The sequence below is a fragment of the Leopardus geoffroyi genome, chromosome D3 (assembly GCF_018350155.1).
Source record: "Leopardus geoffroyi isolate Oge1 chromosome D3, O.geoffroyi_Oge1_pat1.0, whole genome shotgun sequence".
In the NCBI taxonomy this organism is placed as follows: Eukaryota; Metazoa; Chordata; class Mammalia; order Carnivora; family Felidae; genus Leopardus; species Leopardus geoffroyi.
In genome coordinates, this window is record NC_059339.1 from 15,640,873 (window position 1) to 15,668,307 (window position 27,435).

The 27,435-nt window shown below is 48.9% G+C and overlaps 1 protein-coding gene and 1 long non-coding RNA gene across 5 annotated transcripts in view; one reads left to right on the forward strand and one right to left on the reverse strand.

Annotated features, from left to right (window-relative positions):
- Positions 1-27,435, forward strand: part of SRRM4 (serine/arginine repetitive matrix 4) — a 151,670-nt gene that overhangs the window by 120,345 nt on the left and 3,890 nt on the right. For 2 of the 3 annotated variants that reach the window (XM_045459006.1, XM_045459003.1), the window contains 7 exons: positions 372-422; positions 3,630-3,728; positions 7,279-7,435; positions 21,006-21,310; positions 25,596-25,799; positions 26,509-26,619; positions 27,114-27,254. In XM_045459006.1, coding sequence (XP_045314962.1) covers positions 372-422; positions 3,630-3,728; positions 7,279-7,435; positions 21,006-21,310; positions 25,596-25,799; positions 26,509-26,619; positions 27,114-27,254 — 1,068 coding nt within the window. The remainder of the gene's footprint in view (positions 1-371; positions 423-3,629; positions 3,729-7,278; positions 7,436-21,005; positions 21,311-25,595; positions 25,800-26,508; positions 26,620-27,113; positions 27,255-27,435) is intronic. The other variant, XM_045459005.1, reaches the window with a different exon arrangement.
- On the reverse strand, positions 90-27,435 carry LOC123588290. Of its 2 annotated transcripts, none has more exons than XR_006707795.1 (4): positions 27,311-27,435; positions 5,386-5,546; positions 1,122-1,187; positions 90-203 (listed from the first exon to the last, which is right to left on the reverse strand). It is a non-coding gene; the product is annotated as an uncharacterized LOC123588290 (long non-coding RNA). The 2 variants fall into 2 exon arrangements; XR_006707796.1 differs by having other exon boundaries at positions 1,122-1,220.

Consider the following 27,435-nt stretch of genomic DNA (forward strand, 5'->3'; position numbering starts at 1 on the left):
CTCTGGCCACAGATTGCAGGGAGAGTAAGACTGTTGACGAAAAGTATTTAGCAGTGTTTGCTTACAATAAATCCTTGACACATGGCAGGTATTATTATTACCTTTATTTACGACTGTATTATTAAGCTCCCAGAGCTGGCCATGGCCCCCTGCGTCACCTCATTCTCAGTCTGTGTGTGGGTCACTGTCTCTAGCTGAACCTGCTGGGTGAAAAGATAGCAGTGACTGCTCTCCTCTTGGAAATGATTAGCGTCTGTCCCCAGACTGCCTGGGTCTTGTAACCCCGGTGTGTAAAGCATCTTAATTACTGTTTCTTTTTATCTGGAACTGGGATTCTGCATCTTTTAATTAATTGGCCATTTCTCCATTAGCTCCTCCAGCCCAAAAAGCAAAAGAAGGGACGAGAAGAGGCACAAAAAACAGTAAGTAGGGAGCACCTGGAACATTCTTTTCTCCAGTTTCCGGGGTGGGGGGGAGGAGGCGGGGAACCTGACCTCTGCAAAGCCAGAGTGTGGGCGTGGCCAAATAAACGTGAGGTGGGGGTGGGTGAGAGGAAGGAAAGCAGGGAAAGGCAGAACCGGCTGATGAAGGGCAGTTGTGGGTTTGGGTATGTGTAAGTGCACGAGATTGTGTATGTGACGTGCGTGTGTTTGTGTGTGCGTGAAAGTGAATGATGTGCGTCTGTGTGCCTGCAGTGCCTTGTGGATACATTTCTATGAAAGGCGTGTATGTATAGTATGCACATTGTTTGCAAACGTCTGTACGTTTTTCCATCCTGCAAACATTTGTGTGGAAGGCGTGTACAAACGTATGCAATGGGGATAGTCTGTGTGTGGTGTATATTTGTGTCCACACGGAAGCATTCTGTATGCTTCTGCTTACGTAAGCACGAACGCGAACAGTGTGCACGTGGGTGCAGTCTGCCCGCGTGCTGATTTTCTGCACTCGGCGTGTGCACCGCTTATCTACCCGCGTGCATTACACGTATGGAGGGTGTGGGGTGGGTTTTACCTGTGCACACAGGTGTGCCGTGTGTGCGTGAGTGGTCATGGGGGCACGATCACGTGCAAGCACACGCGTGAGTGTGCTTGTGAGTCCGAGCCTTGGCTGCGGGGGCTTACGTCATGGAGATTGCAGCGAAGCTCCTACCCGCGGTCTCGGGGCCCCAGCTGGTTCACGGTGTATAGCTGGTGGTAGAAATTCAAATCAGCTAGTGCTGCCTGCGGAGTTCAGTTCCCAGACAAATTAAAAGTAAATGTGGTTACAACCCACCTACTTTATACCCTGCAAATGTTAGCACGTGTGTTTTCCAATCAACTAATATTTTATCTCCCGCCAAGAAGCTTCTAAAGTGAGGACCAAATGCAATAGGATGAAAGGCGGTTGGCTGTTGGGGAGGGAAAAGAGGAGGCAGGGACGCAGAGGGAGGGCACCTCGCTTTGCTGCCTGAGGGGTCACTTCATCCAAGGTCAGTGCAAAGGAGGGCATTTGAGCCACCCCCACAGGGGCCTGGGGAATGCTCCAGAAGGAAACAGTAGAGCTTTGAATTAGCTCAGGGAACAACTTCCCGATCATCAAGCTTGTTCAGTTCAAGTCAAAAGGCATTCACACTAAGCGCAGACCAAGCACATACTCTGAGAGACCTCGGTATCACTTGTCCAGTGGGGCTGCAGTATAGACACACAGAGCCAGGGGCTGGACCGAGACTCTAAGAGCACTGGTGGGGATTGTGGGGGTGGTCATCACTGAGGCTGACTGCTTGAGGGCAGCAAGGGGGCCACCCTCCCTGGTGCCAAGAGCTGGATGAGCCCCAGAAATTGCTAGGTGATGCAAAAGACAAGCATCATCAGGAGAGGGAGAAGCAAGAAAAACAAGGCGCCCCTAAGATAAAGGATGGTTCTTCTTGCCAGGTTCTATGGTCGGGGATGCTTCTAAACAAGTGATCTCTGGAGAGATTTAGCCTCCTTGTATTCAACATCCCTTAGTAAGGCCCTAATACATGGCAGGCCCTGGGCTGGTACTGAGGACAGAGCTTAGCCAAATATTCTTCCACACTCAAGATGCTCACAGTTCCCAGCGGAACACAGGAGCCAGACAAGGGACAGGTCACAGCACAGTGATGGCGGCTAGGAGCCCAGGGCATGGCGGCAGGCTTGGCAGTGAGCAGGGGCTTCCTACAGGAGGAAGTGTCTAGACTGACTGGAGTGAGGACGGAGGTAACCATTCTAGGCTACTGGTTAGGGACATGGTTTAAACTCTCTGCCTCGGTTTCTTCATCTGAGAGGTAAGAGAAGCTACTTCATACTTTGTTGTTGTGAAGGCAGAGATGGGTCCATTTAGACTATGGTGCCCGGCAGGCAATATGTGTTAAATATGGGCCACCTGTCATCATCATCCTCAGAAGGACATCATGAGCTGGGACATACATGAGCCAGAGTATAAGCGGTTGGAGTTCCTTGAGCCTGCCCAGCCAGAGCAGGAGACACCACACAAGGAAGCTAGAGAGCTTGGCAGGGGCTGACTCCTCAAGGTGCTCGGGGTTCAGGATCAGAATGTGTACTTGACATGAGGGCAATGGGAAGGGTTAACCAGGGCAGGGATATGTCTGATTATCACATTAGCAAGAATCCCTGAGTCCTTTGTTGGAATAAGCAGGCTACCTCCCGATAGAGCCCTCTCTAACTCCCACTGACATCGTGCCTTGGCCCAAACCACTGACATTCCTTGTACATACTCAGTGACCATTGTCTCTGCTGCTATTACTTCTGGGTCATTATTATCATTTAGGGGGAACTGAAGTAACCTGTAATAATACCACTATTAGTGGTAGTGGTGGTTGTTGATTGTTTGTTGTAATTTCTGTTGCCAGTGATGTTTCTAACTCTGAAAGTGGGTCTTTGACTCCATGTGAAGAATCTGGACTTAATTTTCCAGATCTGAGGTTATAAATTGGCAGCCCAAAGGCCTAATTTACTCTGCAAATGTGCGTTCTTTGCCCCCAGTGTCTTGTTAAAAAATGACCTTCCACTTAAAAATAGGAATCTTTTGCATAAAAATCTGTATTTCTACATTCACTTGAAAAATTAGAAGATCCAACAGCACGCCAATATTCTGGAGGCAAGGCCACTTCTTTCTTTAGCTCTTGCCCGACTGATTCACACAGTACAGTGGCTGGCTGAGATTGAGATCCCTGTCTTAGGTGGGAGAGAGGTGACGAGGGGACGTGACACTCCTGGCAGATGTGGTCTGGTTCAGGGCGGGTGGGTGCAGCGGGGTGGGAACCCGAGACCCAGGCTGAGTCCCAGGCTGGCTCCTCCAGAGGAAGCCTTGCCACTCACTTGTGTTCAGTATGGCTGGCTGGAGAGGCCAACCGCCCGCCGAAGAGCTGGGGTGATGGGGAGTGGGGCGTGGGTAGGGGGAGATGCCTAACTTTGGGAGGGACAGTGACTCTGGTGCAAGAGGATGATGTATGTCACAAGATCAAAATCTCTCTCTCCCTCCCTCTCTCTTCCCCCTTCCCCACTCTCTTCCCTCTCCTGCTCCCCCACCCTCTCCTTCCCTCTTTCTTTCTCCTTCCTTCCCCCTCCCTCTCTCCCCTCTCTGACTCACTCCTTTTCACCGCCCCCAAGATCACGAAGCCGGCCCCGAAAGTCTCACCGTCACCGCCATCACCATTGCCCCTCCAGGTCCCAGAGTTCGGAGACTCGCTCCTCAAGCTGTGAGAGCAGGTAACCCCTCTCCCCAGGGAGCCTCCCCCGACACTGTCAGCACCTCCCTGTAGAGAAAAGGGACGGGCTGCCTCCAGGTACAGGAACAACAGTAAGCACACGTGTGTGTTTCCTAAGGGCCAGTGACCACTGCCACTGCCATGGTGTGAGGTGCTGAGCCCTCTCCCTGAAGTAACTACACGATCCCCTCTGCTACCCCATGAGGTAGCTACTGTTCTTATCCCCCGTTTTAAAGATGAGGAAACGGAGGCACAGAGGGGTTAAGGAACTTGTTAATCAGCTACTAAGTGACGGAGCTAGGAATGAACTGCGGAGTCTGGCTTTGGACTTGGTGCACTCTCTAAGCGTTGCTCTAGGCACAGAGAAGCTGAACAGCCTATGAAAGCACCAAGTACCTAGTTCTGCGGCCCTTGCGAGTCGGGTTTCTCCCAACCAGGACCCTCTCTGTGCTGACACATTAGCTGTCCCGGCCTCAGAAAGGGGAGGAGGGCTCTCTTGTGGGTGAGAAGAAACGGAGCGCGGCTTTGTTGCTGTTGATGTTTGGAACTGTTGATGGCCAGAGGATGCACCAAGGCCTCCGGCTTCTGGATGTCACAGGCTGCTTTGTTCATCCCTGTGGGCTTCCCACACACTTGGCGACACGCTCAGGTCACCCAGGGAGATTTTAAAGTGTCACTGTCCTGGGGGCGCTGGGGGGCTCAGTCAGTTAAGCGTCCAACTTTGGCTCAGGTCACGACCTCATGGTTTGTGAGTTCAAACCCCATGTTAGGCTGTCACTGACAGCGTGGAGGCTGCTTGGAATTCTCCCTCCCTCTCTCCCTGCCCCTCACTGCTCACATGCCCCTGCATGCTCACTCTCTAAATAAATACATACATACATACATAAACTCTTTTAAAAAATAAAATAAAATAGGGGCACCTGGGTGGCTCAGACGGTTAAGCGTCCGACTTCGGCTCAGGTCATGATCTTGCAGCTTGAGAGTTCAAGTCCCACGTCAGGCTCTGTGCTGACAGCTCAGAGCCTGGAGCCTGCTTCGGATTCTGTGTCTCCCTCTCTGTTCCTCGCCTGCTCGTGCTCTGTCTCTCTCTCTCAAAAATAAATAAACATTAAAAAAAATTTTTTTTAATAAAATAAAATAAAATTAAATTAAATTAAATTAAATTAAATTAAGTTAAAAAGTCACTGTCCAGTCCCACCTCATCCCACTTAATGTCTAGAGGAAAAAGGAGAAAGAGGAGAGGGGGAATATTTTCTAGTTTTTACAGGCAGTGTGCTACAGTTTCAAATACATTGTCTCTCTTTTTTTTTTATTTTTTTTAATGTTTTTTTTTATTTTTGAGAGAGACAGAGAGGGACAGCAAGAGCAGGGGAAGAGCAGAGACACACACACACACACACACACACACACACACACACACAGAATCCGAAGCAGGCTCCAGGCTCCAAGCTGTCAGGACAGAGCCTGACACAGGGCTTGAACCCACAAACCATGAGCTCATGCCCTGAGCCGAAGTCAGACGCTTAACCGGCTGAACCACCCATTTTCTCTCTTGATCATCCCAGTCACACCATCAACTAGACCAGGGCTTCTCCACTTTGGCTGTACTTTACGGTCACCTTGGAAAATTCTTGAAATGCCAAATTCCTGGATCTTACCCTCTTGATGTTCCGATCTAGTTCAGAGGAGGTGGGGCCAGGTCAGTGAGATTTTTAAATCTTCCTTCACGAGGCAGATGTGGAGCCGAGCGTGAGAAGCATTTGAGGAAGGAAACGCAGACCCTGACGTGTGCTGCCGTCACCAAGTCTTGGTGTTTCCCCTAAACACCAAAAACCGTAAAGAGCATCGGCATCAGACAAGGTTGCTCTGTGACCCTGAGTGGCCAGAAAAAAACAAGGCCCCTCTGTTGTCAGGCTGGAGCCCAGATAAAACAGGAACTTTGTCCAAGACCCAAAAGTGACCCAGCGTCTCCCTATCCTGGCTAGCATGAGGGACTGTTGTTCCTTTTCCAGTTTTAGCCTTGGCCTTGGTCTGGGCTCCAAGATTTATGAAGAGATCCGGCCAGAGGATCACCTCCACTTAATGACAGCATCCAATCCAGAACAAAGCCCCAGTTCCTTGAAGTCACCTGCCGCCCGCCCAGAACACTCCCGTACGGGGACAGCCTACACGTCCCCATGGTGTGTGTTCTCCCTCACTGCAGGGAGCAGTAAACATGCTTATTCAGCCACAGGCGTGCTCTTGGTGGCCTTTGTCCGGAGGGCATTGGTGCACTGAGCTCAGGTGCATTACTGACGTGGAAATGCAGAAAACTCCACCGTGGTGAACAAAGGCATCTGAGCAAGGTCACAGTGACTGGCAGAGTTGGGACAGAGACCCGGGTCCGGAGGTGACCCAGCCTGCGCCCTTGACCCCAGGCCCAGGCTGAATCGGCTCTCGGCGGCTAAGCCCTGCTGGCCTGGGTCAGAGGACAGTGCAGAGAGCTTGCCCTCAGCATGCTGCCCTCTACCTCACCTCTTAGCGAAATGGCTACCTCTGCAGACCCTGGCCTCGGCCCCCTTCTGCGGTCACCGCTCCTGGCGATGGTGCTGTCTGAGCTCCCCAGTGCCTGTTGGGCTGAGGGGCGCTCCAGTAGGCACTGGCCACACACCCAGTGAAAATGATCGGGAGGTCCCAGAGTACAGAGGGACATTTCAGAGCATGACCAAGAGGCATTGCTTCCTAGTGGGGTGGAAAAGTCTGCCCTGGCCCTGGTGCTGCCACTTTCAAGCTGTGTGACTTCAGGCAGGTTCCCAAACAGCACTGAGCCCCAACTTCCTCGTCTGTAAAATGGGAACTACCTGCCGTGTTTGTGTTGTGTCTTCAAGTTGCAAAAAATGCCCTAAGAGGGCAAGTGCCATGCAAATCAGTAAGGTGTTACTTTTATTACTACTGTGGCCCAGAGCTAACAGGCTAGCAGAATCTAAATATGCCCTTTCTAAAGAGTCAGAGATTCCTTTGGGTTCCGCTGCAGACAGGATAGCCAGGTCTGACGAGCTTATGCAAGGCATCTTTGCATTTTTGTCAGCTAAGTTTTTTTCAAAAGTTTTGGGTGGCAGTCAATATAGGATGTGTCTGTGTCACAGATGGCAAAGTCACGCACAAAGACATACGGATGTGTCCGGTCATATTTATAGGCAAACACAGTGGGACACACCCAGGCATACACACGGTCACATACAACCACACTGACAATCACACACGCAAAGGACACTAAACCAATCAGGCTAGGGATGTTTTCTATCCTCCCAGCTACATTCCCAGCCCCAAAGACAGTGTCAGGTACGTGAAGAAACATTTTTGGAATGAACAAATGAGAGAGTGAGTGAATGAATGGGCAGGTGCAGGGGGCAGATGGGCAGATGGACGGACGGGAGAACGGCAGCACACGTGGTTCACACAAACATACCCAAACACATTCCACAGTCCTCAGATCCTACTGGCTCTGCAGCCACCCCTCTGCCATGCTCCCCTTCAAAAGACCCTCACGCCTGTCTCCCCTGCCCCCCCAGGCACCGCGGCAGGTCCCCCGAGGAAGGGCGGAAGTCCCGCCGAAGGCACTCCCGCCGCTGCTCCAAGACCCTCGGCAAGGCCAGCCCCGAGGCCCGCTCCAGCCACCCGCCCAGCCAGCCCCTCCAGATGCTCAGCCTCCTGTCGGCCAGGGGTGTAGTAAGTATTCCACACAGCCTCCTCGGCCAGTCTCGGCCATGACACTGGGGGGAGGTGGAGACACAAGTTCAGGGCAGTGTACGGCACATTTTAATTCGGTTTTGGGCAAATACCCCACTGTTTTTCAGACCTCAGTATTGCTTAACCAAAGGGTCATTCACCAGCCTTTAGCAGCACTCGGTTGGGGGAGGAAGTGAAGCTAAAACACCCAGGCTTCTTATCAGGGAAACACTGAAAACTACATGTCGGTCTCCAGAGTGACATCTGCAGGAATGCATGTGGGAGACACTGGAGGAGGTTTCTTTGGGGAGGAAGGAAAAGAGGGGGTCTTTGATGTATCAGAGGCATTCCAGCATTTCAGTGAAGTCTGCATCTTTGACACCAGCTCGCCTGCAGCATTGATTAGCAGCTGGGATTTGATTTCACCTATATAAACACGGCCTTGACTGTATATGAGAATTTTCCTTCAAGGAGCTCATAGCACTTGATCTGTGTCCTCTCATGTGTCTACACAAGGTCTCAGGGAATTGGGGGTATGGCTGCTCTCACTGGTGCCTTTCACAGATGGGACAGAAAAACCAAGGCTCAGAGAGGTTACGGTCTGAGGTAAAGCCACAGAGCAAAGCAAGAGTGAATCCGATTGAGCAACCCCACATTGAATGGAATCCTGGAACGCTCCCCTCAGGTCAATAAGGAGGAGCTGGAATGTGGCTTCAGACAGTCTGACACCAGGAAGTTTCCCCGGGCAAGGGCTTTAGAGTTGGATCTGAACTCAGGTCCTAGCGTTGCTATTTGCTGGTTGTGTGGCTTTGGGAAAGTTGCTTAACTTCTTTGAAACTCAGCATTCTCATTGGCAAACTTGAAATAATACCACCTGCATATGGGGTTGTTGGGGACATCCAGTAAGATAAAGTATGCGAAGGCCTTTTGTCGATGCTCAGGGGATAGAGACACAAACGGGAGGAGATGCAATGTTGACACAGACTCCAGTCGCAGCTGACAGCTATGAGTGTCTTCTAGCTATGAGTGAATCTGAAAATTTCAGATGAGGTGAAAGAAAGGAGAAGTTCAGGGTGCTTGCAGGAAGGTCAAGGAAGGGAAGGCCATGGTAAACACTAGCTGGGCCTGGTTGACGCAAGTTATCACCTGCAGTGCATTCTGGGAAACTCTTCTTTACCAGGCAAGGCACCCTGGCTCACCAAGGTCTCGTTTTGTCCACATCCTCTGCCTAGCTAGAACCATCCACAACTTTCCCAGCTCCCTCCCCTCTTTGTAGAAGGGCCTTGTGGTTGCTGAGTAGTTTGCAGATGGAAAATGCCCACCTGCATTCCGCGCCCCCGCCCCCCCGGCCCACCACCACTGATGTGTTATAAAATGTCTTCCCAGCATGGCAGAGAGTCTGTGGAGGCCTAGGTGGGTGCAAGTCTTGGCTTAGCTGGACAATTCCTTCTACTCCTCTCAGCCTTGGCTTCCAAACCTGGAAAATGGGCATGCCAAGCTCATCTGTCTCCCAGGGGAATTGTTGCCAAGTTAGAAATAAATTTACAATAGCAGCAAGAAGAGGCAGAAGAATTTAAATGAGTAAAACTCACCCTGTCTTTCTGGTCCTGGTGTTTGTGGCAGCCCAATTGGTGGCCCCAACTGACTCTCGCTAAAAAGTGCCATTGGGAAAAACTGGCCTGTTTGATCCCCTTCCTGGGATGGTTTCCTAACAGGCCAGGTCTGTCCAGATGTTGAAAAAGGCTGGATGTTACTAAAAACAAAAAACAAAAGAGTGTGGTCCTCCCACACCAGCTGGTAAGGAACCAGTTTGGCTATTGGTTCTTGAAGTCTCAGTGCCTCCCATGGGTCCAACCCCTCTCAGAAGACCTGAAGGCCCATCTGTACCTAGAAGGGACAGGCATTAAGAGCTCACCCAGCTCAGTGCCCTGATTCCAAGAAGAGAAAACTGAGACTCAGAGAAGAGAAATGACTTCCGTGGGCTGTGGCAAGTTAGAGTTGTTCAAAACATGGGGCTGTGCTTATGCCGTCAAATACTGGCCCTGAGCTAGGGAGAGTTACTTAAACCTTTTCGGGCCACAGTTTCCTCATCTGTTTAAAAAAAATGCACATAATAAGTCTTTTCTTCAAAAACCCTGCTGTTAGGACAAAAGCAAACTAGTATGACAAACTGTTCGGCTCGGTGCTTGGCCCAGGGGAAAACTCAGCAAATATTAGTGGGTGTTATGACTACAGCTTTCCAGGTACTGCTTGTGCACTTAGCAACTGTGGGACCTTGAGCAAGTTGCATAAACTTTCTGTGCTTCAGTCTTCTCTAAATCTGCAAAATGAGGGGAACGGTGAGACCTGCCTTGTAAGAGGGATGTTACGAGGATTCGATGAGTTAATGTAAGTAAACGTTCCAGACTGTAACACACAGAGACAGCCCTATGAGCCAGGCACTTTTGTTAGAACAAAAGTAGAGGAAGAAATGCTACTTAACGGTCGCTGCCAACAATAGTGGAAATAGTAATGGGGCAATGACAATAGCAGCAGCACTGGTAGCAGCAGGAGCTGTAGCAGCAGGAATGAGAGTGTGGCTCCAGGCCCAGGCTAGTCCTTGCAGGACTTGGGAGCAGAGCCGGGGCCTCTGTTTCCTCTGTTTTCAGTTTCCTCCATCCTAAATAGCAGCTGCAGCCCCAGGGGCTAGCCCCGCCCTACTCACGGTTGTCTGACTTCTGGGGGCATCAGACACCCCCAAGTCTAGCCCTCCGAGTGCCCTCCATGCTAGACCCTTTCTCCTCTTCTCTCTTGCAAAAAGGCAGAGATGGATGAAGGTGCCAGGTTGGACCACAGGTTTCCTGAGCTCCCTATTAAAGAGAACAGCGAAGGCACTGCCCTTGGAGAATCCTTTCAATCACTCATTCAAATCTACCAAATATCCACAAAATAATCCATCAAGGGTGTGCAGTGCCATGGCTCCCAGGATCCGGTGAACATAGAACAGTCTGTGCTTTCTTACAAGGGAGACAGACAAGGTAAAGACTGTAAAAGACAATGCACAACAACGAAGCAGAGATGCTGAGATGTGGGGGGGAGGTAGCAGGCAGGGCAAGGAATTAGGGCTAGCATTAGGTTAGGGCAGAGAAAGTAACAACTAACTGAGAAACTGGTGGTGAGCAAGAATCAGCCAAAGGAAGCAGGAAGCAAAGATTGGAGTCAGGGATGGAGGCAGAATTCCAGGCCAAGAGATGGGGTTCTGGGGATAAGCAGGAACCTGAATATGAAGGGTCTTCTATGCCATGGTTCCTGCCACACTCCACTGCAGGTATTTCCTATGCATGGCTCGTTAAAAAATCAAGGACTGGCACATTACATCAAGGGGGGCCTATCTGCATACATGAATATGCAAATTCAGGGCTCTGTCTTATTGAAATCCTAGTTGGTGAGCTAAAGATAACCTGAAGCCCTCTTGCTCAGTCAGAGTCCAAATCCAAATGTAGGGTCCCAAGGAGATGATTTAGGGACCCTTCACAGTCTCATTCACATTCTTTATCTCCACTCAACCATCTCTGTCCAAGGCATCAGGGAGACAGAGATGAATAAAACACTCTTCCTGAACTCCAGAGCTCAGTCTGGTAGTCAACAGCAGGCTGCAGTGCAGCGAAATAAGTGTTGTGATTAGGGCTGAGACTGAGTCAGTGAGCACCAGTTCCCCCTTTAGTTGCCAGAATATTCAAAAACTTGCACAATAGTTGGTTAATAGACCCTCTCACCACACTACCCCCAAGTCACCAAAGGTATCCCCTCCCTCCCGTAGTACCTCTGGACCTTCTCACAAGTTCAGCAACTAAAGAGTGATACCTGATAGCCTTAGTACCAAGGCCAGCTACCTTTGGATGAGACAGTATCCACACTCAACCAGTTACTGACTATTGTGACTATCAACCATGGTGGTGATGGAAGTAAGTATAATAGGTAGTAAGACCACAGAGAAAGGACCAGACGGTGTTGCCTTGGTGCCTGACGGGGCTTTACAAATAAAGGAACATTTGAGCTGAGCTTTGAAAGATGGGTTCCCCAAACTGAGATGGCTGATGAATAAAGGGAGGGGGAGATATTGCTATGTGCCAGGCACTTTTGTTAGAACAAAAGTAAAGTAACATTATAAACTATCCCATATTTTGCACAGCTGTTGGGGTTTTTTTGGTCTCAAAAACACTTCTTTGAGGTAGATGCAACTATTATCACCATTTTTCAGAGAGAAAAACAGGCTCACAGAGCCAAAGAGACTTAGGTAGGTGGCCCAGCTGGGAGGAAGGGGAGCTGGTATGTATCATGGCTTGTGTCTCAGAAGCTTACTTTCATAGCCAGAGGACCGACTGGATGGCAGAGAGGTTGGTGGTGCGAAGCCTTGGCCAAGCCCTTTCCCTGTTGGCATGGGGCTCTCTGTTAAATCTGCCCTCACTGGAGAGGGAATCTGGAAGAGGGCTGATCTCTAGGACGCTAGACCAAGGAGAAGGACAGGCTCCCTTCCTCCTTCGGCCTCCAGCTTTGGCCAACAGTTGCCATGTATTCCTTGCCAACAAAAACCTGCAGACGCCATAAGAAAAAGAGAAATAGAAGGAGAGGGAGAAGGAGGTGAAGGAGAAGGAAGAGAAGGGGAAGAAGAAGAAAAGGAAGAAGAAGAGAAAGAAGAAGGAGGAGAAGGAAGAGAAGAAGGAGAAGGAAAGGAACAGGAAGAGGGAAAGGAAGAAGAGGAAGAGGAAGAAGAGGAGGAAGGAGAAGGTAGAATGGTAGCAGAAAGAACCTGAGATCCATAAAAGAGGGCCTCATGAAATTTGTTAACAGGAGGAGGCAGGAGAGGGCAGTGATGAAGACACGGGCTTTGGAGCAGATCTGTAGACTCTGGGGTCATGATCTTGTCTCCCTGGGAGACCCTGGGTAACAACAACCAACGGAGCCAACTGAGCACCAACTATGTGCCAGTTGCTAGGCTGAATTCTCCACACGTGCCACCTCATCTGTTTCTTATAAGAGCCCTTTAAGAGAGCCCATTTTACATTGAGGAAACCATGGCCTACAACAATTAAGTGAAAAGGAGCTACAGGAAATGGAGAAACCAGGATCCAAACCCAGAAAGTCTGACCTCAGAGTCCATGTGTTTCGTTATAAGACTTTTCTTGTGTCATTTCACTTCCCTGGGCCTCGGTGTCCTCATCTGTACCTTGGGCTAATAATCATACCTACTTCATAGGGCGGCTGTGAGGATGGAGTGAGTTGAGGTGTTCATTCATTTAAAAAATATGCATTCGGCACCTACTGTGTGCCAGGCACCGTTCCAGGCAATGGCTGAACAGCAGTGAACAAGACAGACAAGGATCCTACCCTCATGCACTTTCAGTTCTGTATGAGAAACTTAGCCCAATGCTTGGGACATAAGCGACACTCAATATGCAATCATTGCTAGTGTGATTATTTGTCATCGTAGTGGTGTTATTAAGCTTACTCCTAATAAACCCAGATGTGATGGGTTCAAAAAGCTTAATCATATCCACGGTCTGAGGTGACCTTCAGAACAAGCCAAGAAGAAAGGCAGGATGGAGGTATACATCCCACTTTGCAGGCAGGGAAAAGGAGGCTAAGGGAAAGCATATGGCAGCCCTGGTCTTCGGACCCCTGGTCCAGGCTCTCACACATCCTTGCAAAAGCCTTTCGAGCTCTCACTCAGCTGAGAGACTCCACATGCCACACCATTTCACCGCAGTATAGAGAAGAAAAGGACCAGAATGCGGAGGAAGGGCAGTATGAAATGGGAATTTGCAGGACCTGTTCTGGTTGTTGTTGTTGCCGTTGCTGTTTTTTAACGGAAAGTGGCATGAGGTTGTCAACTTCCACCACGTCAGCTCAGAATAAAAGAAAACCACCATTTTCTATCACGTAAATGACATCTTACCACCAGAAGATGTAGTACTGACCTGCCCTCTGAAGAAAGGATGAGCCCTTGAATCAAACACATTCAGCCGGATGAAAAACTCATTACAGTGAACTTATTTTCCTCCAGTTCAATTTGGGCTGGTGCAAAATTTGCCTGACTGAATCCATATAGAGAGTTTTGAGAGCCGGTGGGCTGGGGGCCAGCAGGAGGGGCTTCAGAGGCATGATGGGACTGAAATTGCGATTCTCTCTCAGCTTCCTGTGGTGGGGAGGGGGTGGGGGAGACAGGAGGCTGGACCACCTCCTTGGGTCCAAGGTCAATTGCAGCGTATCACTCTGAGGGATCACCCAGTCCTGAAAGACTTTGTCATCTTCCCGCCGTCCCCACATCCCGCCTGCTCTCACACGAACTCCCAAAGGTCAATGAACCCATTCTTTTCCTGTCTTCCTAATTAGTGTACAAAGGAAGATGTACAACAGCAAGGAAAATAAACTTAATGTCTTTGTGAAACAAAAGGATTTTTTTTAAAGGAATAACCAGAACCCTGTAGCTAAAAGCTCTGCCACACAGCTCTATATTCACATGAGAATTCCCAGTCCCCCATATGGCAGGGAGGGGAAAAAAAATTTATAGCCATTTCTCTCCATGGGGCCATTTGAAGCTCAGTAAATGGACTTGTTCAGTTTAATTGGAATTCTCTTCTTGATTGTATTTTTGTAACCTATTAGGCCGTGCTGCCTCTTGATCTCAGAATTCAGCTGAAATTAAATTTTGAAGTGTAAGTGAGAGGTTGCCTTTTTTCCCCCGTTCTTGATTAAATAATGATTTGAAACAAAAACAATAAATAACAGTGCCAGCTTCCCTGGAGGGCTGAGAGAGACTCCAGTGAAACGCCAGGAGCTGGGGTTTGTGGTGGGGGGATTTAATTACTTATTAGAAAAACCCAAGTGTTAATGTGGAGTATGTTAAGGAACAAGGAGATGAGTCAAACTTGTGAGTTCAAGAGAAAAAAAAAATCAGAGCTTCACATTGGAGGGGGCCGAGGGAGAGTAAAGGGGAAACACTTGTTTGCTTTCTCCCAATGGTCATAGATTTTTGAAATACAGTTTGTTCTTAGGAAAAAAAAAAAAAAAATCTGAGCTTGGCAATTTTGACCCAGGAGGGAATAGCTTGTAATAGCTCCAGGGTCTGGATATGACTTAATGGCTTTGGTCTCCTAGTTCCTTCCATTGACAAAAGCCTAAGAAGGATGCAAAGGATGGAGATGGGGAAGACAGTGAGATCTATTTCATGGTTCTGGCAGGGAGAAATGGAGCATACAGGATGCACGGTCAAGGTAGCAGCAAACAGAACACAGGGTCACAAACCTAGATGTCTCAGGGGCCAGGTAGTTAATTGATATAACCAACTGGAACCCCATGGGGTTGGGGGCCAGAAAAACTCATGCCCCCCCCCCCCACCTAAAATGGGCAGCTGCAATTCTCTCAAGCCAATTATTAGTGAGCAGGAATGTGGACCCAATGTTGTCAGATCTTAGTCTTTGGCACAAACCAGAGACAGAGTTGTTAATGTGAAACTGTCTCATTCTACAATGTTGGCAGTTAATTCAGATTTACTGTTGAGCAGGCTCCCTACTAAGCACATATATACTAAGTGGGCTCAAGAAAACATAGCTGAAACAAAACATCACTTGGCCTGCCAGTTTTCCAGTGGTGATGTAGGGTGTTGAAGCAGACGCTGTTCATTTATATCCCTTCACCCTCTCCACTTCAGGGCACACAGCTAACTTCCAGCTTCCAGAAGATGCTCTCTGGCCGCCAAAGACCATTTTGCTTGGCCATGTGGCAGTTTGGATGTATTAGAGAAATGACACCCCTTGGGTGCAGCCTTCAACTTGTGAGTGGTGGGGAATAGGTACATTAATACCCCAGCTCCCTCCTTGGCTGAGATCAACTCTGGAGTCGGTTCCTCACTGGCTCCCACAGTGTCCTCCAGCTGCTCACCGTGGCTGCCGGTTTGTGATAACCCGTCTTTCATTGGTTCCTCCTCTCCCTCACCTCATTTCCCCACTCTCCTACGGAAGTTCCCTGTCCTCTCAAGATAAACTACCAGCATTCAAATTCCTGTCTCAATTTTGGGGATAATCCATATTAAGACAGATGTTTTTTCACCTAGTAATTAAGCAGATCTTACAGGGGCTGAGTTTTTAAAAAAAAATTTTTTTTTAACGTTTATTTATTTTTGAGACAGAGAGAGACAGAGCATGAACGGGGGAGGGGCAGAGAGAGAGGGAGACACAGAATCGGAAGCAGGCTCCAGGCTCTGAGCCATCAGCCCAGAGCCCGATGCGGGGCTCGAACTCACAGACCGTGAGATCGTGACCTGAGCTGAAGTCGGACGCCCAACCGACTGCGCCACCCAGGCGCCACAGGGGCTGAGTTTTTATGCCAAGCCTTAAAGAGTTTTATGCCAGGTCCTGTGAGGGCATTGTTACTGGATCACGGTGGGTCTAGAATGACTCTTCCTAGAAAGTATCTTGAGCACCATTTTTTAGCCTAGCTACAAGGACAGGGGCAAAGATCAGTTAATACACAGAAGAGAAATTCCAAAGAGAAGAACCCTTCAAAGATGAATTTTGCGAAGGCTGTTATCTAAATGAGGAGCAAGTAGGAGGCATCTTGTCATATCAGTGTCAAGTGGACAACTGTTTGCATCTTATATGAGTATTTGTCTAGAAAAGGAGCCACTCCGAGATGAGAGGACAGAGACAAGAACACAGAGGCCTCTGTTGTCTGTCATGATGTCCATGACTTGAAGGTCTCCTTTGCATGATCATGGCTGTCACACACCTCCAACACACACACATCCTACCTTCGGCTTGGCTCCCCTCCATATCTTTCCTGTTCTTTGTGTAGGGTGAATGGAGAGCTCTGGAAAAGGGAGAGTCTGAAACTACGAGGCCATTAAACTATCCAGACATCTCTAATGAGTTTATTAAAATGTTCCCTTCACCTGGAAATATAGACAGAGCCCATCAAGGCTTGTAAAAACAAAACCAAATAGGGTTAAGCCAAAAGAAGCAGAAATGAAGGTCTTTGGGCTCCCACCTCTTACGGCATCCACAGAGTAACCCTTTAAGCAAGTCAATTGGAATAAGAAGATTTGTATGTCCAGTGCCTGCTAGGGATGCTATGGAACGCTGGTTGTGCCCCATATGCAAGTGACTCATCTTGGAATTAAACCCCACCTACCCTCCATTCACCAAGGCAACCGTGAATACTGACCTGAGCTGCTTCAGCCTAGAGAAAGGTATATCTTTTTCCTAATCTGTCTGGCCAGAGGAAACACCTGTTTCTAACTCCTGACCCAGGAGGAGCACCTTTTTGTAATCTGAACAAAGTCACTGTATGGGCTAACAGCCCCATTATGTGCAAATGGCCAGCCCCAGTCCATTTTGTAAACTGATCTCCCAGAGTAGTAGAAGATGGAAAGGAATTAAGGAGACCAAGCAAGCATAACTTGTCTGGAAGGCTTCTCAGATCCAGAGCTTCTCACCTTAGCATGGAACTTGATGCCACTGAAATATGTGGACAGAGCCTCTGTGTGCTTTCTCCAAGGGTCCTGGGTCCGAGGAGGGCCAAGAAGGAGAGGAAGAACAGAAGGTGATTCCTTCTCCGCCATAGGCCTGGACCTAGAACTCAGTTCTAGAGGTTATCTCTTGATCACAGAGCCAGCCCTGAGCTGGTCTTGAGACATCAACCTTCAGCTAAGAATCAACCTAGTTTTTTAGAACTGTTTTGAATATGATGGAGGCCAGTCCCTCTTTTAAAAAGCCATCAAGTAAGTTCCCAAAGTTGGCAGTTACCCAGTTGGGCCTCACCAGGGCCTGATCACTCAGCCATCTTCACCACTGAATTAAGTTAGGAAGGGCCCAGGCTTCTGAGCTCAGGCTTCTAAAGGACTATGGAGCAGCTTCATTCATTCAGCCAGATTTAGTGAGCACCTACTCTGCGCCAGGCACTGGTAGTTACTTGGGTACAACGCTGAACTAGTCATGCGTGGCCTCTGTCTCCAACAAACTCCCACTCAGATGGAGAGACAGGCAATAAAACAAGAAATTACCCCACTGAGTAACAGTGCTGTGACACACAGAAGCCACTCATTTTTGAAGGAGTAAATGAATGAAAGAGCGAATGAATGAGTGAACTATGGACTGTTGTGCTATGGACTATGGACTGGGGGATTAGAGAAGGCTTTCTAGAAAGTGATTTGTAACCTAAAGGATGTATAAATTTAGCCATGTGAAATGGAGTAATGGGGAAGAGTACTCTAGGCAGAGGAAATGGCATGTGCAAATGGCCTGGGCTCGGGAGGGCAAGATGTGGTGGCAAAGCCAAGAAAATTCTAACATATCGGCATAGGTTGTGGGGGTCACACGGTGGGGGTATGTGGAAGAGATAAGGTCTGTGAAGTACTCAGGGGTGGGTTGCAAAGGATACTGTCATCCATTTTGAAGAATTTATATTCATCCGAAGAAATGGGACGTTTAAACAAGCTGGAGATGTTGGTATTTTCAGGCACCAGAGTCAACCCAATGAGAACATTTCAGAGGACCTTTATCTCTGTTTTCTGGAAGGATGGAAAAGCATGATGCCTTATACAGTTCTCAGTTCTAATTACACAAGTTACATGTGCATAATAGTCATGGTCAGGTGGAGACAAGCTGAGCGTCTTTGTGAGCTCAGAGTGTGGGGTTGAGAAGGCGAACAGGGCAAAGTCCCCTTCTGTATCCACTAGCCTGGAGGGGCCTCACACTCAGGAAATCCTTGCCTATGGGGACCCATGATGCACCAGGGCAAATGCATTGGAAGTGGTAGCCAGGGCTGGGAACAAGTACCTGGGAAGAGAAAGGCTAGCCTGGATGCCCCAGGGTAGCAAGCCAGTTACAATGGATAGATAATGGAAGCTGTTATACTCACAGGCCCCTTCGTTTGAGTTACCTTCTAGCCTTGTTCTCCCCAAAAAGGGCTTGCCTGATTCCCTGCACCCATCCTGGAACCAAGCTCCAGTCTGAGAGCCCATCAGTTTTCTCATTCCTGACAGAGGTGGTAGAAATACACATGTTGCCAATGAACTCCTAGAGGTGGGAAAGATACAGCATCCGCAACTGCAAATGGGAAGACAAAAAGGAGGCGCTGAATGGGAACAGGGCCTTTACCTTCTTTTTAAAGAAGTCTCACTCAACAAAACTCCACTTGAGCAACATTATTTTAAGGTCCCTTGTCCCAAAGCAAAGCTTGCCAGATCACCAAGCAGATAAAGATGACAGGGACGGCTGTGCTGGGGAGAACTTGGTAACGCTGGACCATCACCCTGTCTGTGTGCAAAGCCTCCTGGGAGAATCCACAAAGGAAGTTCCGCCTCCCCAGTCCAGAAGCTGACATCCTGAGCCGCCAGAGTTTGCTGTGATTCTCGCAGTTCTGGGGTCTCTGTGCCTCACCCTCGTGACCAATTGCTGAGAAGGCAGACATGGTCCTTTAAGAAAGCCCAAAAGTCCCACTCCTTTAGGACCAAGTTACCTGTAATAAGGGGTGGGAGGGAAGCAGGCTCTTGACGGTGAGGTCTCACTGATATTGGTGGCCCCAGGACAAGAGTATAGAAGGAGGCCTACATACTGGATGTCTAAATGTTTATAAGTCAAGCCAGCAAACCTAAACAAAATATGTTCTCCTATCCTGGCAAACATACCTCCAAAATGATCTGGAAAGTCAGGTTTGAATTTAGAACCTCAGACCCCTCAGAGTGGCCGGCCACAACATGGCAGTGGGGGGTGGGGGCGGTGTCCCTGCCTCAATGCCCTGGTCCCTGCCTTTCTCCTCCTGCCTCTTACACCAACCAACACCGTGATGGGCCTCCCACACATGCACATAGACACCCCAGCCTGAACATCTAAGCTCTGTACAAATAGTCACCCTTGGACTTAAGAGTGTGCACACCTAAAGCATGGTTATGCCCCCAGGAGAACAGATCCATGGATGAGCCTGCAGAGATCCTGAAAGGGGTCCCAAGGGCCATTTAAACAGAGAACAGAGAATTCTGGGATCTCAGGTATCCATGAACTGGTAGTGCCCTCCTGGCCTCACAGATCTCTTGCCCCATGAGGATAGTTACTGCTGGAAGAGGTCCAGGGCAAAGATTCCTCTTGCCCACAGCTAAAGAAGCACAGTAGTATTGGCAGGGGCCAGACCAAACCCACTGTGTCAATCACAGCTGGGACACTGGTCTGAACGTTTTAAGAAAACCACCCACTGTGCTTCTAAACACAGACACCATTGCTTTCCCAAGGGCTGGCTCAACCTCCTTTCCTCCTTCATCTGTCCCAGTTCAGGCCCAAACAGGACTCTGGGAAACCCTCCCCATTCCCATTCACCCCAAATCCAAATGTCCAAGCCCCTCCCAAAGCCCTTTGTCACAAGCACACCCTCGTGATCTGGATACCCAGACAGAGGCAAGCTCTAGCCCCTACTGCATTTTCAGCAAGGGTTTCTTGATCCAACTTGGGCATTAAGGGACTGATGAGGTTAGTGTTGATGGCCTTGAGGTCCCCTTGCTGAGAAAACCAAACAGATCTGATGCCTCACCCGTTAGGAACACTGAAAAACCAAAACTCAAAGCTGAGGGCCAAGTGTGAGGGTGTGCAGAAAGGTGTGTGTTTTTTCTTGTCATTTTCGACTCTAATGATGGACTCACGTTGCCCGCTCTTCCCTTTCTCTTACACCTTACCTACCTACTAAAGGAGGAGCTCTTGCTTGGTAAGTGGATATAATCCGCAAAGACATGAGAGAATTTATTAGAAGCCACTCGAGAGCCTTAGCTACCTTCTCCAGGGGGAAAAGGACACACACAAATAATCGTAGAGAGCTTTTTTTTCGTTTGTTTTCAGTCAGACTATTTGACTTCCATTTTTTTTGTCCCCCTTTCTTTTCCCCTTTAGTTGAAAACTACTAAAATGTCATTTTGTGACCTTGACTTTATATTTAAAAAAAAAAAAAACTTCTCTTTATTTCATTTCTTTTCCCCTTGCAATATTTGTTTAGGGTTCTATTCAGGGAACTTTTTTCTTTAAAAAAAAAAAAAAAAAAAAAAGGTCAAATTCGTTGAGGATTTGGTTGAAGTTTAAAATTTTGGCTTTATCTTTTTTTTTTTTTAAGTTCCAAGATATGTTTTTCATGTCCATTGCCCCATTTCTTTTCCCCTCCCCCTTCCTTTATTTTTATTATTGTTTTAGCTTAAGGGTGTTTATACACCCCCCCCCCTTTCGATTGAGTTGTCTGTTTTGTTTGAGTTAATTCATTAGAAATTAAATTTTGTATAATTTCCTTTTTCTTTTGTTTAATCTGGATCGCATGCTTTTTCTCTGCATGATACCTAAATCTTCCAGTTATTCTAGCAGGGGGTAAAAAAAAAAAATATCTCCTTTCTGTGGTATTCTTTCAGGAATTTGTGCTTTTGTTTTTTGGCGTCTCTTCTTTCCTCTTCTCTCTCTCTTTCCTTTCGTTACAGTGCATCATGACGGTAAACATTTCTTGGTTATTTAGACACAGTGCACAGGCCCGGCGATCAGCAGTGTCCAACGGGTGTTTTTGCTTTCAGATCACTGGGTCGGGGTCTGCAGCTGACCTCTTTACCAAAACAGCCAGCCCGCTCACCACCTCCAGAGGACGCTCCCAGGAGTATGACTCAGGCAATGACACCTCCTCGCCACCCTCCACGCAAATCAGCTCAGCCAGGTCACGGGGTCAAGAGAAGGGGAGCCCCGGTGGGGGCCTAAACAAGAGCCGGGAACTCAACTGTGGAAACACCTCTGATTCAGGGAACTCCTTCACCACCTCCTCACCCCAGAACAAGGGGGCCACTTTGGAGAATCTCTCCCCCACCAGCAGGGGCAGAGAGTCAAGGTCAGTGCACTTAGGCTGGGTGGGGGTGGGGGGTGGGGGGTCCTGCCTTAGCTCCACCTTCTCAGTCTCTCACCTTAGCCCTCTACCCACCCACTCCCCACTCCTAACCCAGGACTCTTTGATTTGCAAGAGAGAGAAAACTCAACTCAAACTGGCATAATTTAAAAAATATATATCCAAGGATATCAGCTTCGGGTACAGCTGGATCCAGGGGCTGAAAAGTACATCATTGAGAATCTATCTTTCCCATTACATCTCTGAGCTCTGCTTCCCTCTCTATTGGCTTCATTCTCAAGCAGACCCTCCCAAACATGGGCACATATGCCAACCATTCTGCAGGTTAGCCAGCCAATGGAAGCAGAATGCCTCTTTCCCAAAAGTTTCAGCAAAATACCAAGGCAGATTCTCATTGCTTCTGCTTGGCCCATCTTGGTTCATCTGCCCACCCTTGGATCAATCACTCTGGCCCAGGAGATGCTGTGCTTTTGGCAAGAATTTGTCACACGCTACCATCAGGGCTAATGAGTAGTCTTCCCACATACACAAAACTTGGGGGAGGTCTGGTTCTCTGAAGGAAAAGTCAGGGTACTGATATCAGGAGGGACAGAGGCAGGTGCACCCGGGTGTCTCATTCAGTGAAACCTCCGACTTCGGCTCAGTTCAGCTCAGGTCTTGATCACATCGTTCATGAGTTCAGCCCTGCATCAGGCTCTGCAATGACAGCATGGAGCCTGCTTCGAATCCTCTGTTTCCCTCTTTCTGCCCCTCCCCCACTCTCGCTCTCATGCTCGCTCGCTCTCAAAAAAAATATTTTTTTTGAAAAAATTTTGCTAAAGGAAGGACAGAGTCTGGGCAGGCAAAAACAAATGTCAGTTTTACCATTAATCTCAGGAGAAAGTCTAACATTAAATCCACTGAAAGTCAACTGTCATTTTAAAAAGTTCAAATGCATTGAAAATCTGTGGCAACAGAAAAACCTGCTCCTGGATGTTTGTAGCAGCTTTATTCATAATTGCCCAAACTTGCAATCAACCGAGACATCTTTCAGTACATGAATAAATAAACAAACTGTGGTCCATCCAGACAATGGAATATTATTCAGCAATAAAAAGAAATGAGCTATCAAGCAATGAAAAGACAGGGAGGAGCCTGAAATGTATACTGCTGAATGAAAGAAGCCAATCTAAAAAAGGATGTAGCCTGTATGATTCCAACTATATGACATTCTGGAAAAGGCAAAACTGTGAAAAATAGTAAACAGATCAGTGGTGGGGGGGGGGTGGTTAGGGGGTAGGAGGGATGAACAGGTGGAGCACAGATTCTGTGTGACATTGCAGTGGTGGATACGTATTTTACATTTGTCAAAACTCACTGGGTTCACAAGAGTGAACCCTAATATAAACTCTGGGCTTCGGGGGATAATGATGTCAGCGGCGGTTCACTGATTATAACAGATGTATCACTCTGGTGTGGGCTATTGAAAGGCGGGGGAGGTTGTGGGTGTGGAAAGTACGGAGGGTTCCCATATACCTGCAGAGTATGTCTGTGTGTGCACGCACGTGTGCACACATGTGTATCTTAACCCACTTGCTAGATGCAGTTTTTCTGCAGAAAACCCTTTCATGCAGTTGCTTATGAGCCAGCTGTAATTCTAGTTCATTACCCCCTTACTCTCTCATTCAAGAAATCACAGCAAAATGCTAATCACTGAGGATAATGTCACAATAATAGCTAGTAAAAATCGCTGATCATTTACTCTATATCATTCACTCAGTTACTTATCCCTCTCCTAGTTTTCAGGCACCTCCTGAATGCCAGCCACTCAGCTTGGTGCTGGAGATACAAAAATGGCATGGTCCCTTTCCTCGGGAGCATGTAATTAATGGGGCGGATGCAGAGATACAAGAGGGGTGGAAAAGGTTTGCGGGTATATTCTGCCATGCTAACAGTGGGGTCTTCTTTCTTCTGGGGGTGGGAGTCTGCTTTTGTTCAGAGTGGCCAAGATTTCAGAATGATAGCCGAAGCCCTAGCAGTGAAGCTGTTAATGGCTTCTTCAAGGACAGAGCACCCTTTTGTCCCCAGCACACACAGCCCACTTCAGTCCTGGACAAACAACTTGGCATCCACACGTAGCCTCTGGTTTGCCAGCCCCAGGACATCTCTGGCCTCAGTTCACGCCCAAGACTGCCTGGGAGCAGGGCTCCCAGGGCTGGGTCAGAACAAATGTCAACATCTCAAAGAAAAGGGAGTGATGTCCCCAGATGAGACGAAGGACATACTTCAGGGCAGAAGAAAATAGAATAGCACTAACAACCACAATAATGATAATGGCTGCTAACATTTGTGGAGCCCTAATTATATGCCAGGGGCCATGCCAAGTGCTTGCCATGGACAATCTTCCTTGATTCCTCCTTGAACCTTTATGGCATAGGCATTACGATAGACCTTTTTTAGCTGATGGGGAAACTGAGACTCAGAGTAGTTGAGAAACTCAGTTCATAAGGGCCAACACCAGGATTCAAACACGTATCTGTCATAGAGCTGAAGCTAAAGCCTGAGTGGCATCCAGCAGTTCCCTGTTTAGTTTGATCTTATGTGGACAGCCAAATTAAATAATTTAGACCCAGCCTTTCATTTTGAAATTAACTGATCTCTAAAGTCATGGCTGTGTATGTCATATCAGCAATGAGCAGAGGGCTGAATGGAAGAGGTATCATTGGCTCTAAATCAAGGGAACCTTCAACAGTGAAGGTAGGAGACTGATGAAGTGGAGGGGGCATGGGCTTTGGAGCTGGACAGATCAGGGTTTGAGACTCTGAGTGGCCTTGAGGAAGTAATTAACCCTTCTGAAGAGAATAGTGCCAGTTCCATAAGGTCATTGGGAGGACCAGACAAGATGATTCTTGTTTAGCACCCAGGACACTAAGAGGCTCAAATGTTTACTTCACAACTATTTATTCATGACCTAGGCCAGATGAATCAGGCTCTGTCCAAGGTGCTGGGATACAGTATCCAGAGACATGAGTCCTCTCCCTCAAGCTCAGTGACTGGAGGAGGAAGAGACAATTTTAAGACCAAGTGAGGTCTTCTAGGGACGGGGGCATGAGGGGTGGAGGGGAAGTGGGGGTGGTGCCTAGGGGCTGGGGGCTGTGGCAGCACATTGGAGGTCACCCAACTAGACTTAGGGGGATGTCAAGAAAGGCTTCCCAAAAAAGGTGAGGTCAAACTAAAACCTGAACCATGAGTAGTTATTGTTAGGTGAGGAGGGGAGGAAAGAGGGTTGCAGGCAGTGTGAATGTTCTGAGGCCTGGAGACAGGGAAGGAGCAGGGGGATTTCAGGAGGAACTAGTAGTCCATTATGGCTGGAGTCAAGAGAGGAAAATGCCAAGAGCTGAGATTGGAGGGGTGAGCAGGGGTTGGGTCATTATGAGCCTGGAAACTCTATTAATGTGATTTGAACTTGACTCTTGGCACAAGCCAAATGAACATGCCCTTACTGAGAATCCAACAGGAGCTTTATATGGCCCTAGGCAGGGTGGAAATACAGAAGACAGGGCCCTGCCACTGGGTGATTTTGAACAAGCCATCACTCTTCTTTGGGTCTCAATTCCCCCATCTGCAAAATGGGCTACACCGAAAGTTTCCCAAACTTAAACCACCTACATGGCACCTGCTTGATTTTAATCATATCCCTGTACTACTGGTACTCGTATTTAACTTGACAAACTCACTTTTTTTTATATAAGGAAACTTATACTACTGTCTTACATAGAAAATTTATAGCATTCATCCTAAATAGAAAGCACCTGCAAAAATACATGATTTTTTATATGAAAATACATAAAGACAGTGGATTTAATTCTTGTTAGTAACAGTTGCCTGCCCAAGGCTCTTGAGCACCAGGTCTGGGAGACTGCCAGTGTTCCAGAAATGGTGGAAAACCCACTAGTACCCAATCCAGTGTCTCTAATGTACTCAGATGGGCTGAAAAAGACTCAAAAGGGAATAAATCTCTCACTATGTGATTTGATGTTATTTACCATTATGCCCGTGCCCACTGACCTACTCTGAAGTGCCCCCTCTGGAATGCATCCCCCTCTGTCCCTATTCCTCTACCAGCTGTGGCCTAGAAAGTCTTTCCAGAGGTAGTAAGATGGGACTAGGTGGAAAGGGGTTTCTGAGGGCACCACAGCCTGGGCAAAGGTAGGGAGAGGAGTGTTACCTAGAGATGCCTCCAGGCTGGCGGTCAGGCCAGTGCTAACAGGTGTTCTCCCCACATCTGCAGAGGATTTCAGTCGCCATGTCTGGAATGTGCGGAGGTGAAGAAATCTGGTTTGGTCCCAGCCACAGCCCGGAGCTCCCCCATGAGAGGATGCTCCCGCAGCCCTTCCTATGCCAGCACCCGCTCTTCCAGTCACTCCTCCCGATCCCCAAACCCCAGGGCCTCCCCCAGGTACACCCGAAGCCGATCCACCTCCTCCGGGAAAAGGTGAGTGCAGTTTTGATCTCTGTTCTGCAGCGCTTTCGTCCTTAGGGAGCTAGTTAAGGTAACTGGACATGTCCTTTGACCCACCGGTGAAAGAAGTCAGATTTGAGTTTGAATGCCCACTACTCCCATTCCTAGCTGGTGGCCTTGGGCCACAGATAACCTCTCCAAGGCTCAGTCTCGTCATCTGTAAAATGAAAACATTAACCTCTCGTACCTCGGTTTCCCGACTTACAGAATGGGCTTAATAGTACCTAACCCTAGGATCTGTTGAGGATTAAATGAGATAATGCACAAAAAGCATTAGTTCAATGTCTGACACATAATAAAATACATAACAATCATAGCTAACATTTCCTGTGTGCTGGCTCTGTGCAGTATGTGATTTGCCCTAATTTACTCATTTACAATTCTATAGGGTAAGTTCGATTATTTACTCCCTTGTATAAATGAGAAAACAGAGGCCCAGAGAAGTGAAATCACCTGCCAAGGTCACACAGCTAGTAAGTAGCCTTAGATAGTAAGAATTCAGTCAGAGGAAGTGGTCGATATTATTATTGATTGCCCAGGAAAGGGCCAGCCAGGTTCCTCTGCCTGGCGTCCAGAAAGAAAAAGGTCACCCCCTGAAGACCAGCTGAATAAAACCCTACACTTCCGGGGCGACCCCGGCGAAGCCCAGCAGGCCCCTCGGAGACTGTTTACTCTCCCGCAGGTCCTACTCTCGCTCTTCCAGCTATTCCTCCAAGTCTGGCAAGAGGAGCCCCCCCAACAGAAACTCTCGATCGCGCCGCAGCCCCAGCTATTCGCGGTACAGCCCGAGCAGGTACAGGCCCCGCCCCCCAGGCACAGGCCACGCCTCCCAGCTCCCGTCTGGGGAGCGTCACCCAAGCCCGCCCCGCTTACCCCTTTGTCCAGCACGGCACGAGTAGGGATGGGAAGATGACCCAGCATCCTCGTCTTCGCTGGAGTTATTTTTGGGGGCCCTAATGCACCCGCTATACCCACCCCCCCGGCCTCTTCACACACCTAATACTCCCCTTCCCCATATTCAGAGCCCCCAGTTCTTATGCACGCACCAGAGCCCTCTTGGCGTTCACGTCCTCGCCCCCGTGGCAGCCGCGCCCCTGTTATGCCCACCCTCGAAGGCTGACACCCCTGCAACGTGCCCAGCCTCACCCCCAGTACACACCCACAGCCCCCTGGGGCCCCGGGAGGAAGCCACCACCTGCCCCAGGGCACAGGTGAGAGGCAGTGAGTGCCCCTGTCCCACGCGTTCACGCGGGAAAGCCAGCCGCAATAACCCCCGCACCCCTTCAGGGAGCGGGACCCCAAGTACAACGAGAAGGACTCGCAGCAGCGGGAGCGCGAGCGAGCGCGTCGGAGACGGCGGTCCTACTCGCCCATGCGGAAGCGCCGGAGAGACTCCCCGAGCCACCTGGAGGCGCGGAGGATAACCAGGTGAGGCCAGGAGGGCCGGGGGTGCCCATCTCCACCCTCATTCCCACCCCTCCTACCGTTGGGGCCTCGGGCCCTCCCCGTGTCCCCTTGGAGCTGGAATTCAGGACTGTGGGAGCTCAGGGACGCTGCGGGCCCTGCAAGGAGGGGGCAGGGCCTCCGGGGCGGGGCCAGGGTGGGTGCC